Source organism: Argentina silus (assembly GCF_951799395.1).
Source record: "Argentina silus genome assembly, chromosome: 8".
Taxonomy (NCBI): domain Eukaryota; kingdom Metazoa; phylum Chordata; class Actinopteri; order Argentiniformes; family Argentinidae; genus Argentina; species Argentina silus.
Window position 1 is genome coordinate 13,735,961 of NC_139662.1, and position 15,555 is coordinate 13,751,515.

Here is a 15,555-nt window from a genome sequence, read left to right on the forward strand (position 1 = left end):
CACACACACACACACACACACACACACACACGTCTCAATACGGCAGGATTGTGCTATCACAATGCTGTGCACAACACTTACGGTTGGTTTCCCAGAAAACACAGATTAAGCCTAGATTTGAAAAACATGCGTCTTCAAGATCGAGATTCACTCCAAATTCAAAAAGAAGTTTTTTTTAGTCCAGTAGTCGGTGTAATCTGTGTCCAGGAAACTTAAAGTGCAGGTGCACAAGATGAGAAAGAATGGTGTTTGTATTTGTGTGTGTATGGTGTGTGTGTATTTCTCTTGAGTGTGTATTTGTGTGTGTATGGTGTGTGTGTATTTCTCTATTATGTGTATTTGTGTGTGCGTACCAAGGTTTAGTAAAACCTGGAGTTGTACTGACGAGTTCAACTTACAGACTGTTTAAGTGCTTGAAAAAAATATACCAGAAAGTATATGGGAAGAGTGTGACTGGGTCATACAAGGAGATAAAGCAAGTCCAGACAGGGCTGGAAAGCGTGCAAGGTGTAAATAACGTTCCTATTGTTAGATCGCCAATACCAACCTAAACTACATTGCACTTTTAATTTCGCACAGTTTACTATAATGCATTTTCTTTCCTTTTTTTTTTTTTTCCTTTTAACTTTTGCACTTTTATATCTTTACTCATTTATTATTTCATTTTATTGTATGACATGTTTTTATGTGAAGCACTTTGAGTCTGCCTCCTGTATGAAATGTGCTTTATAAATAAAGTTGCCTTGCCATCCCTCTGATCTGTCACCTCAGACTACAGGGTCAATGATGTCACAGGACCGGTTGCCTATGATTGGCTCCCCTGGAAATAAGACAGCAGGTACTCTCTGTGGCCCAAGATCTATCTATCTATCTATCTATCTATCTATCTATCTATCTATCTATCTATCTATCTATCTATCTATCTATCGATCTATCTATCAACCTCTTCCCTTCATATCGTTCACTTCTTGTTTACCTTCAATTTAACTGATGTATGTAGGTCAAGGGAGGCTGATTGATATCGGAGGATATTGATACCATTCCATGCATTACAATGAGCCCGTCCTCAGATTTCACTTTTACACACTTACAAACACATTCCCTTTTCCAGTTTTACACTTACAAAGAGTGATACTCTCTGTTTTCAATATGGTAAAGTACCTGAATGTAGCCATGACGTTGTAACATCAGCATTAACATGACCTGTCCACCTGAGCCTGCTCTATTGTCTAAGTGTTGACCGTTGGTTCAGTGTCAGGTGCTGCTCAGTGGTCCACGAGGCCTGAGGCCTCTCCTCTTTCCTCTCCTTACAAGATCCTCTCCTGCCCTCTTGTCCCCTCTCTTCTCTCTCTTCTCCCCATCTTTCCCCTCCTCCCTCCTCCCTCCTCCCTCCTCCCATCTCTGGTCTCCTCTCCTCTCCCTCTCCTCTCCTCTCCTCTCCTCTCCCTCTCCTCTCCTCTCCTCTCCTCTCCTCTCCTCTCCTCTCCTCTCCCTCTCCTCTCCTCTCCTCTCCTCTCCTCTCCTCTCCTCCCTGGTCTCTGGTCTCCAGCCCATTGGCTCTTAAGTGTTTGTTTTCCCCCGCCTTTGTGTTCTCTGTCAACACACGGTCACTAGATCCCAAGGAGGCAAGGAGAGAGGCCACAAACCAGGGGAAAGAAATCCACATGAAACCTATACACTCCTCTAATACAACATGCTCTAAGGCGACTACACAAGCTGAGGAAAAGTACACTTTTACCTCTCCGAAACATTACAGGAAACTATTGATCTGATACTCCAGTGTCTATCATATTCTATTCCCACACGACTGTGACAGAAAAGGAAAAAATATATAATTGTTTTATTCATTAATTTCAAGTTGTTTCATCTGCCTGCATATGTTCATTGGAATATTACTATATATTGAACTCCTAATCTCTCCCTCTCCAAAGCCAAACCCACTCTCACAACACACCAGCGCCCCTCTCAGGCAGGGAGGAGGAAACCTACCCAGCTGGCCCAGACCTCCACCCACCTCCCTGACACCATGACACCGTGGGGGGGGCTATCCCTGTCTGAATCCTCCTTCACCAGCATCCCCCCTCCCCCACCCGCCCCCCCGCCTGGCCCCCCCTCCGCCCACTACTTCCCCCGTCGCCCGGTCGGGGGAGCCAGTCTACGGAGCCCTGCCCCCTCTCCCCCGGTCACAGCGGCCGAGGAGGGGGGAGGGAAGGGGGTGAGGGTGAAGCGGAGGGTCCTCCCCCAGCGTAGACCCCCCCGCGTCCCCCGCCTGCCCCCCCTCCGGCCCGTCACCAACCTGAGCTTCTCACGGAGCTTCACCTTCTCCTTCTTTGAGCTGCCGCTCCACCAATCACCTCGCAACCGAGCTGAGCGCATCAAAGAGCTCATGCTGCTGCTGAGGCGGATACAGTACTGACTGCAACACGACCGTGACCGCAACACGACCACAACATGACCATGACCACAACACGACCGTGACCACAACATGACCGTGACCGTAACATAACCGTGACCGCAACATGACCACAACACAACCGTGACTGCAACACAACCGTGACCGCAACACGACCACAACATGACCGTGACCACAACACGACCGTGACCACAACATGACCGTGACCACAACATGACCATGACAACTCCACCAATCAGCAAACACCAGAGCCGAACACATCAGAGACCTCATGCTGCTGCTCAGATACAGATACAGTACTGACTGCAACACAACCGTGACCGCATCATGACCACAACATGACTGTGACCACAACACGACCGTGACCGCAACACGACCGTGACCGCAACACGACCGCAACACACCACAACACGACCGTGACCGCAACATGACCGCAACACGACCACAACACGACCAAGACCACAACACAACCGTGACCACAACACGATCACAACATGACCATGACCACAACACAACCGTGACCACAACACAACCGTGACCACTCCACCAATCACCCCACACCAGAGCCGAACACATCAGAGACCTCATGATGCTGCTCAATACAGATACAGATACAGTACTGACCGTGACCTCAACACGACCGCGACCTCACTTTGACAAAAACACTGACTGCATAACAAACAACTACCAATCTTTGCATGTTATTGTGCCCTTTTGAGCCATAGTTGACCTTGTGTGTGTGTGTTTATGTGTGTGTTTGTGTATTAATTTGTGCATCTGAGTTTGTGCGTGTTTGTGTGTTGAATAAAGCATCCACAGTGTGTGTGTGTGTGTGTGTGTGTGTGTGTGTATTAATGTGTGTCTGAGTTTTGCATTTGTGCATGTGTGTGAGTGAGTGTGTGTGTCTGCGTGTGTGTTTATGTGTATCTATATATATATACTGTATGTATTAAAACCCTCTGGTTCCATTCCTATGCTTATGTTCTCATTGGTCAGAATTATGAGTGGCTCGACCTGTAGGTGGAGCCACAGTACAATGTAGGGGTCAAGGGTCATCTGGCTAGATGAAACAAGAATATTACTCTCTCTCTCCCTCTCGCTCTCCCTTTCTCTCTCTCTCTCTCTCTCTCTCTCTCTCTCTCTCTAACACACACACACACACACACACACACACACACACACACACACACACACACACACACCTATATACTGAAATGTATGCACTCACTGAAATGCAATTCGCTTTGGTTAAAAGTGTCAGCTAAATGGCATATATATATTTAAATATACACCTATCTGGACACTTAAACAGTCTATACACACCTACAAAATAATCATTCGTTCACCTGTGCTCTGACACACTCAGATCATGATCAGATCAGGGGTCATTTTTATTTTGATCGATGACAAAGTCTTTGACCATAGGACCGTATAGAGGAGGATGCTATTTGACTCCCCCACAAGGGTGTCCTGGGACAGCCAAGGTCTCCAGCCACCCTTCCTCTCCTGGAGGACGTAGAGTATCTGGTCACCGTATCGCTAGTCTCACTCCTCCACTGGGCTGGCTTCCTGGCTGCCAGGCAACAGGCCCCGTGCTGAGCAGCAGTCACATGCAGGTGTGTGTTATCAGTTGGTACTGATAAGCTGGGCTTTGATATTTGTTTGGACCTTGTACCAAGGATGGGCTTCACTAGGAGTCCAGCATGACTCTCTTTTCATCTTGTAATCTCTGGGGTCGGGTTAGGGTTAGGGTTAGGGTTAGGGTTAGGGCCAGTCCTTCGGCATCAGGGTAATGATGATGACTGTGGTAATAGTGGGAGTGGATTTTAAGAATTAGAATGCAGCATAATGACCGCCTACAGTTCTGACACGTCTGGCTGTGCTTAGAGGGATGTTGAGTTGTTGTTTTTCTTTAGACGTTGGTGCTGTGAATTATAGGCTGTGACCATATTAGATCATAATTAGGCTGCTGTGGGTCTTTCATGCATGATCGAGGACGGGGGAGGCTGGTGGAGGTAGAAATCGGAGAACGGACTCATTGTAATGCATGGAATGGAATGAGGAATGGTATCAAACACACATGTTCCATGCATGAAAATGAGCCCGTCCTCCGATTTCTACCTCCACCAGCCTCCTCTGATCAAGGGTTGTCATAACTATTGTAAAACATGATCAATATTCAGATTCTGTTCCCATTTAACCCTTTGTTGTAATGGTACATTATTGTAATGGGAGTTCTGTGACAGAACTAGAACTGGACTTTGTATCAACGTTCTCTGTTACCTTCTTCTCCGACTAATAAAGTTATTGAATGCGGAGGTTTTGTTTGTTTTCTAAAAGGGAGAGGCCTCCGACAAGCTGTGAGGAGAGAAACCAGACACACCTTTAAAACATGCTGACTCACTATGTCTCAGCCCTCTGCACACCAAGTTCAGGGGTCATATTTGACACACCTCCAAATCAGTGGAGGCTGGTGGAGGTCGAAAAAGCGGAGGATGGGCTCATTGTAATGCATAGAACGGAATGAGAAATGGTATCTACCTCCACCAGCCTCCCCTGCTCCGAATACATCCATGCCCTGTTGTACGGTAGATAAGATGTTATCTCGTGGGATTATGATGTAATTATTAATGATGATGAATGCAATCAAGGGCCTTTCCTTTGTAATCAGTATTTCTTAATGATCCAATTCCCCACTCATAAAAGATTACAGTCGGTTAGCGGTTTCATTGGAAGGCTTTCACAAGTCTCTACAGAACTGTTGGCCTTATTTCTATGTAATCCAGTTGCCATTTGCCACTGGCTCTCTCCCTGGGGAAGGCTCTACTGAGCACTGGCTCTCTCTCTGAAAGCGAGCCGTGATAAAGGAGGTATTCAGCAGTGTTGAATAGTTAGGGGTGAGGAGGGGAGGAGGGGGAGAGGGGGTGGAGCCTGTTGTTCTGAACGAGAGTTCAAGGCTTCACTCCTCCCACCCCGACACACACACACACACACACACACACACACACACAACACACACATGCACACTCATTCACACACTCACACTCTCACACATGTGACACTCATGTGCTCATTTTTCCTGCTCATCTTTCCTGTTGACTTTCTCTTTTACTTGTACCCTGTCTCACACACAGCTTCTGTATAGCTGCTTTTCTTTACCATGTGATATTTGCAGATGCACTTGTTTGACCTGTTTAATCTGTTTTACTACACACACACACACACACACACACACACACACACACACACACACACACACACACACACACACAGAGCCCAGTACTAGCAACGGTCAGTGCATGTTGACCGACCTTCCCTGAGGTGAATGCGAGTGTTCTGACTCCAGATGGACAGCACCACACTCCTAGACCCTGTCCAGCATGGCCTGCCTGATCACACAGCCAGCCTGGACGAAGCACAGCTGGATATCCTGGGGCAGCGGGTGGGGAAGAAGTCCCGGTCGGTTTGGAAGAGGGTGAAGGCAGAATTCTGGTGAGTGACAGAGGGCCATTGTTCGTCCTGGTGGTGAATTAGTGGGCGAAAACTGAGAGAGTCCCTCCCCCCACTGATCCTTAGCGTGGCGTAACAAATTAGGGTTATAAAATATGATTTAAAAGCTTAACAATTGGAGTGCAGTCCATATTGTGTGTCCTATGTAGCCAATTAGTGCCTCATGATAACTCTAAGGAATTAGGGAAAAAGAGAGGAGAAATAGAACCATATTCATGGTGTCAATTGTTTGTTTACCTTGACATAACTTCTTATATATATATATTTTTACATTTTTTTACATTTAGCACACTTTTATCCAAAGCGACTTACAACAAGTACATGTCTGAAGTAAGTGAATCATCTATACATCAGTTATCATAAGCAGACATCTATGCTAGGACCAGGTGCCATTGGCAGTCACAATGCTAGAAGAAGGAAGGATTACTTTTTTACAATTTATTTTTTCATTAACAGTAGAGGAACTGTATAACTAGGTCTTAGTTCTGGAAATTAGACTCAATATCTCAGTATTTCTGGGGATGTCCTTGTGTGTCCTTGTGAGTCACAGAGTGCTTCTCCTCTGTATGTCATCAGTGTGAGGCATTGTGTCTAGCCTGAGTGCTCCCCCCCAATCCCACTCCCGCTCAGGTGTTTAGGTCTGTGTGTGTGTGGGTATGTGTGTGTGTGTGTGTGTGTGTGTGTGTGTGTGCGTGTGTGTGAGCGTGTTTGTGTGTGTGTGTGTGTGTGTTTGTATATGTGCATGTGTGTGTGTATCCGTGTGTGTGTGTGTGTGTGTGTGTGTGTGTGTGTGTGTATCCGTGTGTGTGTGTGTCTCTGTGTGTGTGTGTGTGTCCTCCCCAGGTGTTCAGGCCCCAGGGTGAAGAGCTGTATCCTGGCCAGTGTTCCTGTCCTCTCCTGGCTGCCTCGTTACTCCCTCAGAGACAATGCCATCGGAGACCTGGTCTCTGGAATCAGCGTGGGCATCATGCACCTGACCTCGGGTTCGACGACTTAGACCTTCTTACAGTACACTTAAACCTAAACATCATGCACCTCCTTTATGGTACATCTCACCACTTTGATATGCTCCAATTCACTGTACTCTCTCTCTCTCTCTCTCTCTCTGTATCTGTTCCTCTCTCCTCTCTTCTCTGTATCTCTCTCTCTCTCCACAGGGATGGCCAATGCTCTACTAGCTGGAGTTCCTCCTGTGTTTGGTCTCTACACGTCCTTCTACCCACTGGTCATCTACTTCCTGTTTGGAACCTCCAGGCACCTCTCAGTAGGTAAGATACAGGGTAGCATCTGCCTCCATCTTGGCTCCATCAGTATGTTAGTTACAGGCATCTATCTCCATCTTGACTCCATCAGTACGTAAGTTATAGGGTAACATCTATCTCCATCTTGGCTCCTACCTCTCAGTAGGTAAATTAGAGGGTAACACCTACCTCCATCTTGGTTCTTAGCACATAAGGTGTTTAGGTGTTCTCCTTCTTTGGGAATGACTGAACATCGGACATTATTGTGTGTGTGCGTGTGTGTGTGTGTGTGTGTGTGTGTATGTGTGTGTGTGTGTGTGTGTGTGTGTGTGTGTGTGTGTGTGTGTGTGTGTGTGTGCGTGTTACACTCAGGTACTTTCGCCATTCTTGCCATCATGATTGGCAGTGTGACGGCTAATCTGGAGTTGCCTAGCAACGCGGCTGAGGACAACGAGGGGGACAAAGACATGGCCAGAGTGGATGTAGCAGTGCAGCTCACCTTCCTGTGTGGCCTTATACAGGTGGACACACAGACGCATGCGCGCACACACACACACACACACACACACACACACACACACACACACACACACACACACACACACATACATACACGCACATATGCTGTACATACACACACACATATGGTGTACATACACACACAGTCTCACACACACACTGCGCCTGAATAACTATGAAGTGTCCTTCTCCATAGATAGGGTTGTTTGTGCTGAGAGGAGGGGGGGTGTCTCGGTGGCTGTCCCAACCCCTAGTGAGTGGTTACACCACAGCAGCAGCCCTCCATGTCACCATCCACCAGCTACCTCTCCTGCTGGGCCTCCCTGCACACAGACACAGCGGCTTCCTGGCTATAGGATGGGTGTGTGTTGTGTGAGGGGTTGTGTGTGTGTGTGTGTGTGTGTGTGTGTGTGTGTGTGTGTGTGTGTATGCACAAAATATGTGTGTATGTGTGTGTGCATGTATTAATGCATGTGTGTGTATGTATGTGTATGTGTGTGTGTGTGTGTGTGTGTGTGTGTGTGTGTGTGTGTGTGTGTGTGTGTATGTGTGTGTGTGTGTGTGTGCCAGGCCTTACCCTCCTGTGTTGTTTCTGTCAGATGCTGGTGGACATGTTGTCGGGGGTGACTAACGCAACACCCGGGACACTGGTCGTCTCTGCCGTCTCCATGGTGATCCTCGGGGGAGGCAAGATACTGAATAGATGCTTAAAGGACAAGTTACCACAGCCCATTCCATGGGAACTGCTCCTGGTGAGACACACACACGCACACACACACACACACACACACACACACACACACACACACACACATGCATTAATACATATTCACACACATACAAGCACAGTCAGAGATGAGTCAGAATTGCATAATGGTCTTTATGCTGATGACTGTTCCAGTTGGACTTGATCATCTCATCTCATCTCCTCCCCTCTCCTCTCCTCTCCTCTCATCTCATCTCCTCCCCTCTCCTCTCCTCTCCTCTCCTCTCCTCCCCTCTCCTCTCCTCTCCTCTCCTCTCTTCACCTCTCCTGTCTGTCCTCAGATCATCCTGGCCACGGTCCTGTCGGCCCAGTTGGATCTGGCGGGCCAACATGGAGTCCAGGTGATAGGCCACATACCTATTGGGTCAGTACCCCTGTCTCTGTCAGGGGAGGTTGGCGGAGGTAGAAGCCTCCCCTGGTCTCTGAGAGAGGTTTGTTACTTGTTGAAGACAATGTGAAGCACATGATTGAAGGCGTAAGCTCGATAATCAACTGTTATGATGTTGGAATAAAGAAAGTTTTAAGTATATATATATAGTATATATTTCATATTTTGCTCTCTTTGTCTCTCTCTCTCTCTCCCTCTCTCTCTCCCTCTCTCCAGCCTGTCCCTCCCAATCCTCCCGTCTTTAGCCCAGACTAAGGAGCTGTTTGTCCCAGCTCTGTCCCTGGCCATTGTGGGCTTCGGCTTCACCTCCTCCATGAGCAGAATGTTGGCCCACAAACACGGTTACACTGTGGACAGCAGCCAGGTAACACCAAACAGCTCTCACTATGTCTCACAGTAACGTCTTTTATGTCATTTTGGGACAATAATGTCCAATAATCAACATTTCAGACAATTCTGAGTTGAAATAGTTGACTTAGCCAGCTAGTATTTTAGTCTAGTATCAATAGTATCAATCTCGTATCAGTTGTATAATTATCCCTCCATTGTTGAAATGCCCATCTTTTACTCCCCCCTATTTCACTGTTATGATGGTCTCTCCCTGCTGCAGGAGCTGTTGGCGATGGGCCTCTGCAACTCCATAGGAGGGGTGTTCCAGTGCTTTGCTGTCAGCTGCTCCTTGTCACGTAGTATGGTCCAGGAGAATGTTGGGGGCAAGACTCAGGTGAACCTTGACTCACACCAAAATGTACATTATTCATCTTTATATCCCTTACTTATTATCTCCATTTACCTCTTTTTCTACCCCTCTCTCCCTCTCCTCTGTCTCTCTCTCCCCCCCCTCCTCCTCTCTCTCCTTTCCCCTCTTTTTCTCCTTTTCTGCCCCCCCCCCCCACCTCCCTCTCTCTCTCTCTCTCTCTCCTCAGGTGGCTGGTCTTGTCTCTGCTCTTATGATTCTCACCATTCTGCTGAAGATCGGACATCTCTTTGAAGAGCTGCCAAAGGTACTCATGTCATGGAGTTTCTTATGCTGTCCCTGCTATTTCACATGGACCTCTTAATTTAATTCCCTGTGTGTTAAATCATAAATCTTTTTTGTGTGTGTTTCATCATACATGATATGTGTGTGTATTTCATCATATATGATATGTGTGTGTTTCATCATACATGATTTGTGTGTGTGCGTTTCAGGCAGTGTTAGCCGTGATCATCATGATCAACCTGCAAGGGATTCTGGGCCAGTTTAGTCAAATCTGTGTGCTGTGGGCGTCCGACCGCTTGGACCTGGTATTCACCCTCATCCCTTTACACCCACCTCCACTGGCCTACAGTCAATCTAATAATTTATAATAACTACATGTCAAATATTTTCAATACATACTCAGTTTGCGTTGTACAACGGAAACGTTGAAATACCCACAAAAGTGCAAGGGAGATCAAGCACACCTCATAATACTGTCAGGTATTCCACACGCACACACACACACACACACACACACACACACACACACACACACACACACACACACACACACACACACACACACACACAGGTCTGGTGACTACCAGCTAGGCTTCTGATCCTGGGCCTTTCCTGAATGTCTCTCCCGATGTCCAGCTGGTGTGGCTGGGCACCCTGATTTGCACCCTGCTGTTGAACCTGGACCTGGGTCTGGCTGCTGCTGTGGCCCTCTCCCTCCTCACCATCGTCTACAGGACTCAACAGTGAGTGGACAGGGCACGTGCTTCATAGTGTGATGGAAATGAGTGTTATGAGATGAAATGGAGACGTGTTGGATGAGGGTGTATCAGGGGAGGCTGGTGGAGGTGGAAATCGGAGGATGGGGCTCATTGTAATGCATGGAATGGAATAAGGAATGGTATCAAACGCGTGTTCCTCATTCCGTTCCATGCATTACAATAACCCGTCCTCCGATTTCTACCTCTGCCAGCCTCTTCTGGTGTTATATTCATCTGTTCATCTCTATTCATTAATCTCTCTCTTCTCTGTATCCATTCCTCTCTCTTTTCTCTCTCTCCTCTCCCAGCTCTCAGACTGCTGTATTGGGACGTATCCCAGAGACCGACTGTTACAGGGACCTAGGTCTCTATGTTGAGGTAACCTCAATCACCTGATCATTCTCAGCTTCCTATTGGCTCATTTATCCCCTCTACTCTCCCCTGCAAAACTCCCATTGGTCGCTGCAGCAAAAAGAGAAAACTTCAAAAATGTGGGTTTGATACTGATATACTGATACTACCAATCATATGTAGAAACCTCTCACCTGAACTAAGCAGCCCCAACTGTGCTGAACAACCCCTGATGTTCTCTGTTGTGTTCTCTTCTCTGCAGGCCAGGGAGGTTCCTGGAGTGACTGTCGTCTCCTGCTCCAATCCTGTGTACTTTGCTAACACTGAGTTGTTCGCCAGCTCTCTCAGAGAGGTATACACACACACACACACACACACACACACACACACACTTAACGCTGAGCTGATTGTCAACTCTCTCAGAGAGCTAGGCCTACATACGTTCATACCAGGGGATTTCAACTGTAACTGATCCCAGCAGGGCATTCCACTACCTGTATATGTACACAAACTCACCCATTTACATTCCTTTATGCACCTGTATTCACCAACGTGGATTCATTCAAGGTCACGCAGCACGCAGGTCGGTTGGAGAATGCAGCTCTCACAGAGGACGACTCCACCACTCCGCTGGCAGGAGCCAGACACTGTTTGGTGTTGGAGCTCAGTGCTGTCAACTTCATGGACTCTGTGTCGATGAAAACCCTCTGCAAGGTGAGCAGAACAGGGCCGGACATGTTAAGAAAGCTTTTCTATAGACAGTTTTCTATCCTTGTTTGGACAATGAAGTTATGGAATAATATGTATAGTGTTTTATTTATTGGTTCATTTATTGGCTCTCTAGTCTAAGGGATTGCTCTGTATTCTTCAGAAATATTGCTCCAAACGATGTTGTAATCCAGTCAAATGATAATCCAATCATTGTATCATAAAATATGTCTGTACTGTGAGATCAAAATCAACCCTATAACGATCATCCAGGGGAGGCTGGTGCTTCCACGCATTACAATGAGCCTGTCCTCTGATTTCTACCTCCACCAGCCTCCCCTGCATCATTCCTACCCCACAGCCCAGAGAGCCAACCAGAGGGGATGTTGTTGATGTTATTACTGTTTTATCTATCGACGCACTGTGTCTTGTGTGTGTTATCTCTTTCCTTTTATGATCATACAGACAGTCTTTGAAATTGAGGTGAACATGTGCTCGATTGTGTGTGTGAGATAGAGAACATGAGATGTGGAAAAAGAACTAGAGATATTCCATACAATGTGTGTGTGTGTGTGTGTGTGTGTGTGTGTGTGTGTGTGTATGTGTATGTGTATGTGTGTGTGTGTTTTCGTGTCCCTGTGTGTGTGTGTGTGTGTATGTGTGTGTTTTCGCATCTGTGTGTGTGTGTGTGTGTGTGTGTGTGTGTGTGTGTGTGTCACCAGGACCAGTTCCCATGAAATGGGCTGTGATAACTTGTCCTTAAAGCGTCTACAGTATTTAATATCTTGCCTGGTGTGTTTGCCATGGTTTCAGGTTGTGGAGGAGCTGGAGGAGCAGGGGATCAGGGTGTTTCTGGCTGCTTGTCCAGGTTAGTTTAACTACAACGTCATGTTACATGTCACAGCAACCTCACCCACACATAATAACTACCTAACCCTCAACCCCACCTCACATCTCCTTCACTGATCACTGTATGACTCTGTCACGGAACCTGCTTGATGTATTATAGGGTGTCTTAGCACATGCAGTATTTCATATTGTTTTCTTATTATTTTATGACAGTTTTGTTGAGAAAGCAATCATTTTCTTTCATCATTTGTAATTGAATGCACTCAGCTGTGATTGTGAAATTAAATACGCTTCACAAACAAAAGCATGATTATCACTGGTACAGTGAACATGTGTTCCCCTGTGTTCTCTCAGACAGGCTGGTCTCTCAGCTCCAGACTCAGGGGTTCATCCCCGGCTCTCTGTCCAGGTCCTGTCTCTTCCCCTCGGTTCACCACGCTGTCCTGCACTGCCAGACCACTCTGCCTCTGGTGCTGCCTGTGAGTATAGGCCTGCTGTACCTACAGCCCTCAGCCAGGCAGGTAGACAGACAGACAGACAGATAGACAGGCAGACACAAGGATGGACAGACAGACAGGAGGATGGACAGACAGACAGACAGACAGACAGACAGACAGGCAGACACAAGGATGGACAGACAGACAGGAGGACGGACAGACAGACAGACAGACAGACAGACAGACAGGAGGACGGACAGACAGACAGGCAGGCAGACAGGCTGTCTGTCTGTCTGTCTTTTTGCCTGCCTGCCCGTCCACTCGTCTGTCCGTCCGTCCATCTGTCCGTCCATCTCTCCCTCTCTGTCTGTCCATCCTCCTGTCTGTCCGTCCTCCTGTCCGTCCGTCCGTCCGTCCGTCCGCCTGCCTGTCTGCTAGAATTCAATCATGTATGGGCCGACTGTAGAACAGTTTGTGTTGAAACCAGTCCTTGCTTTCCTAACCTATGCTGTTCCTCTGGTCCTAGGGCTCTAACATAGAGATGAGTGAGTGTTGATCTCCTGGCTCTGATACACTCTGATACACATCCTGACGCTGACGCTGGCAGCTCCTGGTGAGGATGGACGATGAGAGGCTGAGGAGATGTTACAGTCTTAGAACAGTCTTAGAACATGACGAACAGAACATGGAGTAGACTGAACTCTGAACTCCTCCCAAGCTGGCTTCACAATGGGACTAGGCAATGTTCTATAAAGTATCTACTGTGCATTGAAATGACAGAGGAGAGGACACAAGTCTACCCCATACAATATACAATATGATGTAGATATATGAGATCCAGAATGAATATCTATTTTAGTTACTGTAAATGTTTGTCTGTCCGGTTGCCAGTTTGTCAGTCTTGTCTAGCCTTCCTATATCATGATTATCCTATAGAAGTCTGCAGCACTTAGTGTGTTGTGCAGCACAGAAAGTGCCAAGTATTTAGTTCTAATTGACAGGCCAATGCTAATAATGCACAATGACATCCTATGTTTGACTTTGTCTGTGTATCGTTATAACAAGCACACTTACACTGTGTGGTGAGGTGATGACGACTGTGTGGGCGTAATTATTGGGTGTCTCCTCTGGAGCTGGACAGCCTGCAACCAATCACAACACAGCAAGCAACTTCCAGTACAGTCGGAGCATTCTGATGATGTCATACATAAGCCAAGAGAATGTACTGTCATTCAGTGCTTGCATGAGCGTTTCAGTGTCCTGGACTGTCTGAGTGGTTCTGTTTGTCTGGGAGGGACAGGTGTGGTCCATGTGTCACAGGACTAAAGAATGACTGGCTGGCTGACTCTTCCCTGTTCACAGATTCCAAGGTTGAACACACGATGAAGATGTTTTTTGGTATTTTGTCTCAGCTCAAAAGTTAAACACGTTCAGGATTATGATCAGGCTGCAATCATGGTTTAGGGTTATGATGTGAACGATGAAACCATACCGTTTTATTCCCATACTGTATTATTCATGCTGTTCTGTGTTTTACTGCAAATATAGACATAGTATCTGTTTATATAAAAACATTATTGAAGCAATATGGTCTTGTGTGTTCAAATGTTGAATACACAAACAATCTGCAATAACACACATTGAGGTGTGATATTTTGTGGATATGCGAAACGCAGCAGCCAAGATGACCTTTATATGACCCTACTGTTACATACAGTAGCTAACTAGATTGTTCTACTTTCTTATCATGTGTCACAAACGACACATTTTGAGTTCACTCAAGTTTCTCTGTCTGCATCTCCCCTAAACTAAAGCAGGAAAGTAATTTAGTTGAGAGTTAACTTGGCTTGATAAGTTTAGCTAGATAAATAGCTTCAGTGATTAACAGGTGCAACCTATTAGTTGTTTAAGGTTGCACAGATGAATACTCTTAGTATGCAGTATCTTCTACAAGTTTCCACACCACACCAAGTTTTATTCTAAATTATAGAACAAGCATTGTGATTGGCCGAGAGATAAAGTAACAGCTATGACGCTTTTTACCTGTTCACCATAAGTTGTTGCAATGTTGCAACACCCCTCAGCTGTGACTTTATTCCTGTTAAAGCAGCGCCTCTTGTGCTGTAAATACATACTCCCAGTGTATGAATCCTCACGTAATTGTCACAACAGAGAGAAAAGGACAAAAGCACAGCCGCACAGTTAATCGCAACCGGAAGAATAGAAGGACTGCCCATAGACAGCCATGTCTATCATAGCTGAGCCCTCAAATGAAGAGCTGTTACCAGGGGCTCTGCATGAGAGGGGTCAACGGAAAGATAAAGTTCAAAGGTCATCGAGGGTCACTGCCTCAATTATTCTCTCTAACCCCTAAACAAACATGTCTCGGTGTAGGTTGACGCTTGCAGGGTTAGAAATGGCCAATTGCCATCGCCAATGACATTGTTTGCAGATAGAATGACCGACAGATAGACCTACTAAACCTCAGATCACTAAGTGGGGTCCTCAGATATCTCTCAAGGTCTCCTCCGTCTCAGTAGAGAGTCAGTATCTGTTCGAGCACACAACCAAGATGTTGGAACATCCGCTGCAGGTGAGTAGAAAGAAAGAGAATATATCACTGACTTAACTGA

At 46.5% G+C, this 15,555-nt stretch overlaps 1 protein-coding gene and 1 long non-coding RNA gene across 2 annotated transcripts; one reads left to right on the top strand and one right to left on the bottom strand.

Moving 5' to 3' along the window:
- Window positions 1-6,766: 6,766 nt before the first annotated feature.
- slc26a6.1 (solute carrier family 26 member 6, tandem duplicate 1) lies at window positions 6,767-13,519 on the top strand. The gene is made up of 17 exons (XM_083676128.1): window positions 6,767-6,906; window positions 7,081-7,191; window positions 7,537-7,685; window positions 7,880-8,044; window positions 8,283-8,435; window positions 8,731-8,813; window positions 9,054-9,201; window positions 9,448-9,561; window positions 9,764-9,841; window positions 10,029-10,124; window positions 10,456-10,562; window positions 10,886-10,955; window positions 11,191-11,280; window positions 11,505-11,642; window positions 12,450-12,504; window positions 12,840-12,964; window positions 13,449-13,519. The coding sequence occupies exons 1-17, from the start codon at window positions 6,891-6,893 to the stop codon at window positions 13,476-13,478; spliced, it is 1,728 nt and encodes a 575-aa protein (XP_083532254.1). The 5' UTR covers window positions 6,767-6,890; the 3' UTR covers window positions 13,479-13,519.
- On the bottom strand, window positions 13,439-15,085 carry LOC310809014. The gene is made up of 3 exons (XR_014554386.1): window positions 14,966-15,085; window positions 13,997-14,064; window positions 13,439-13,556 (listed from the first exon to the last, which is right to left on the bottom strand). It is a non-coding gene; the product is annotated as an uncharacterized lncRNA (long non-coding RNA).
- Between the last annotated feature and the right edge of the window lie 470 nt (window positions 15,086-15,555).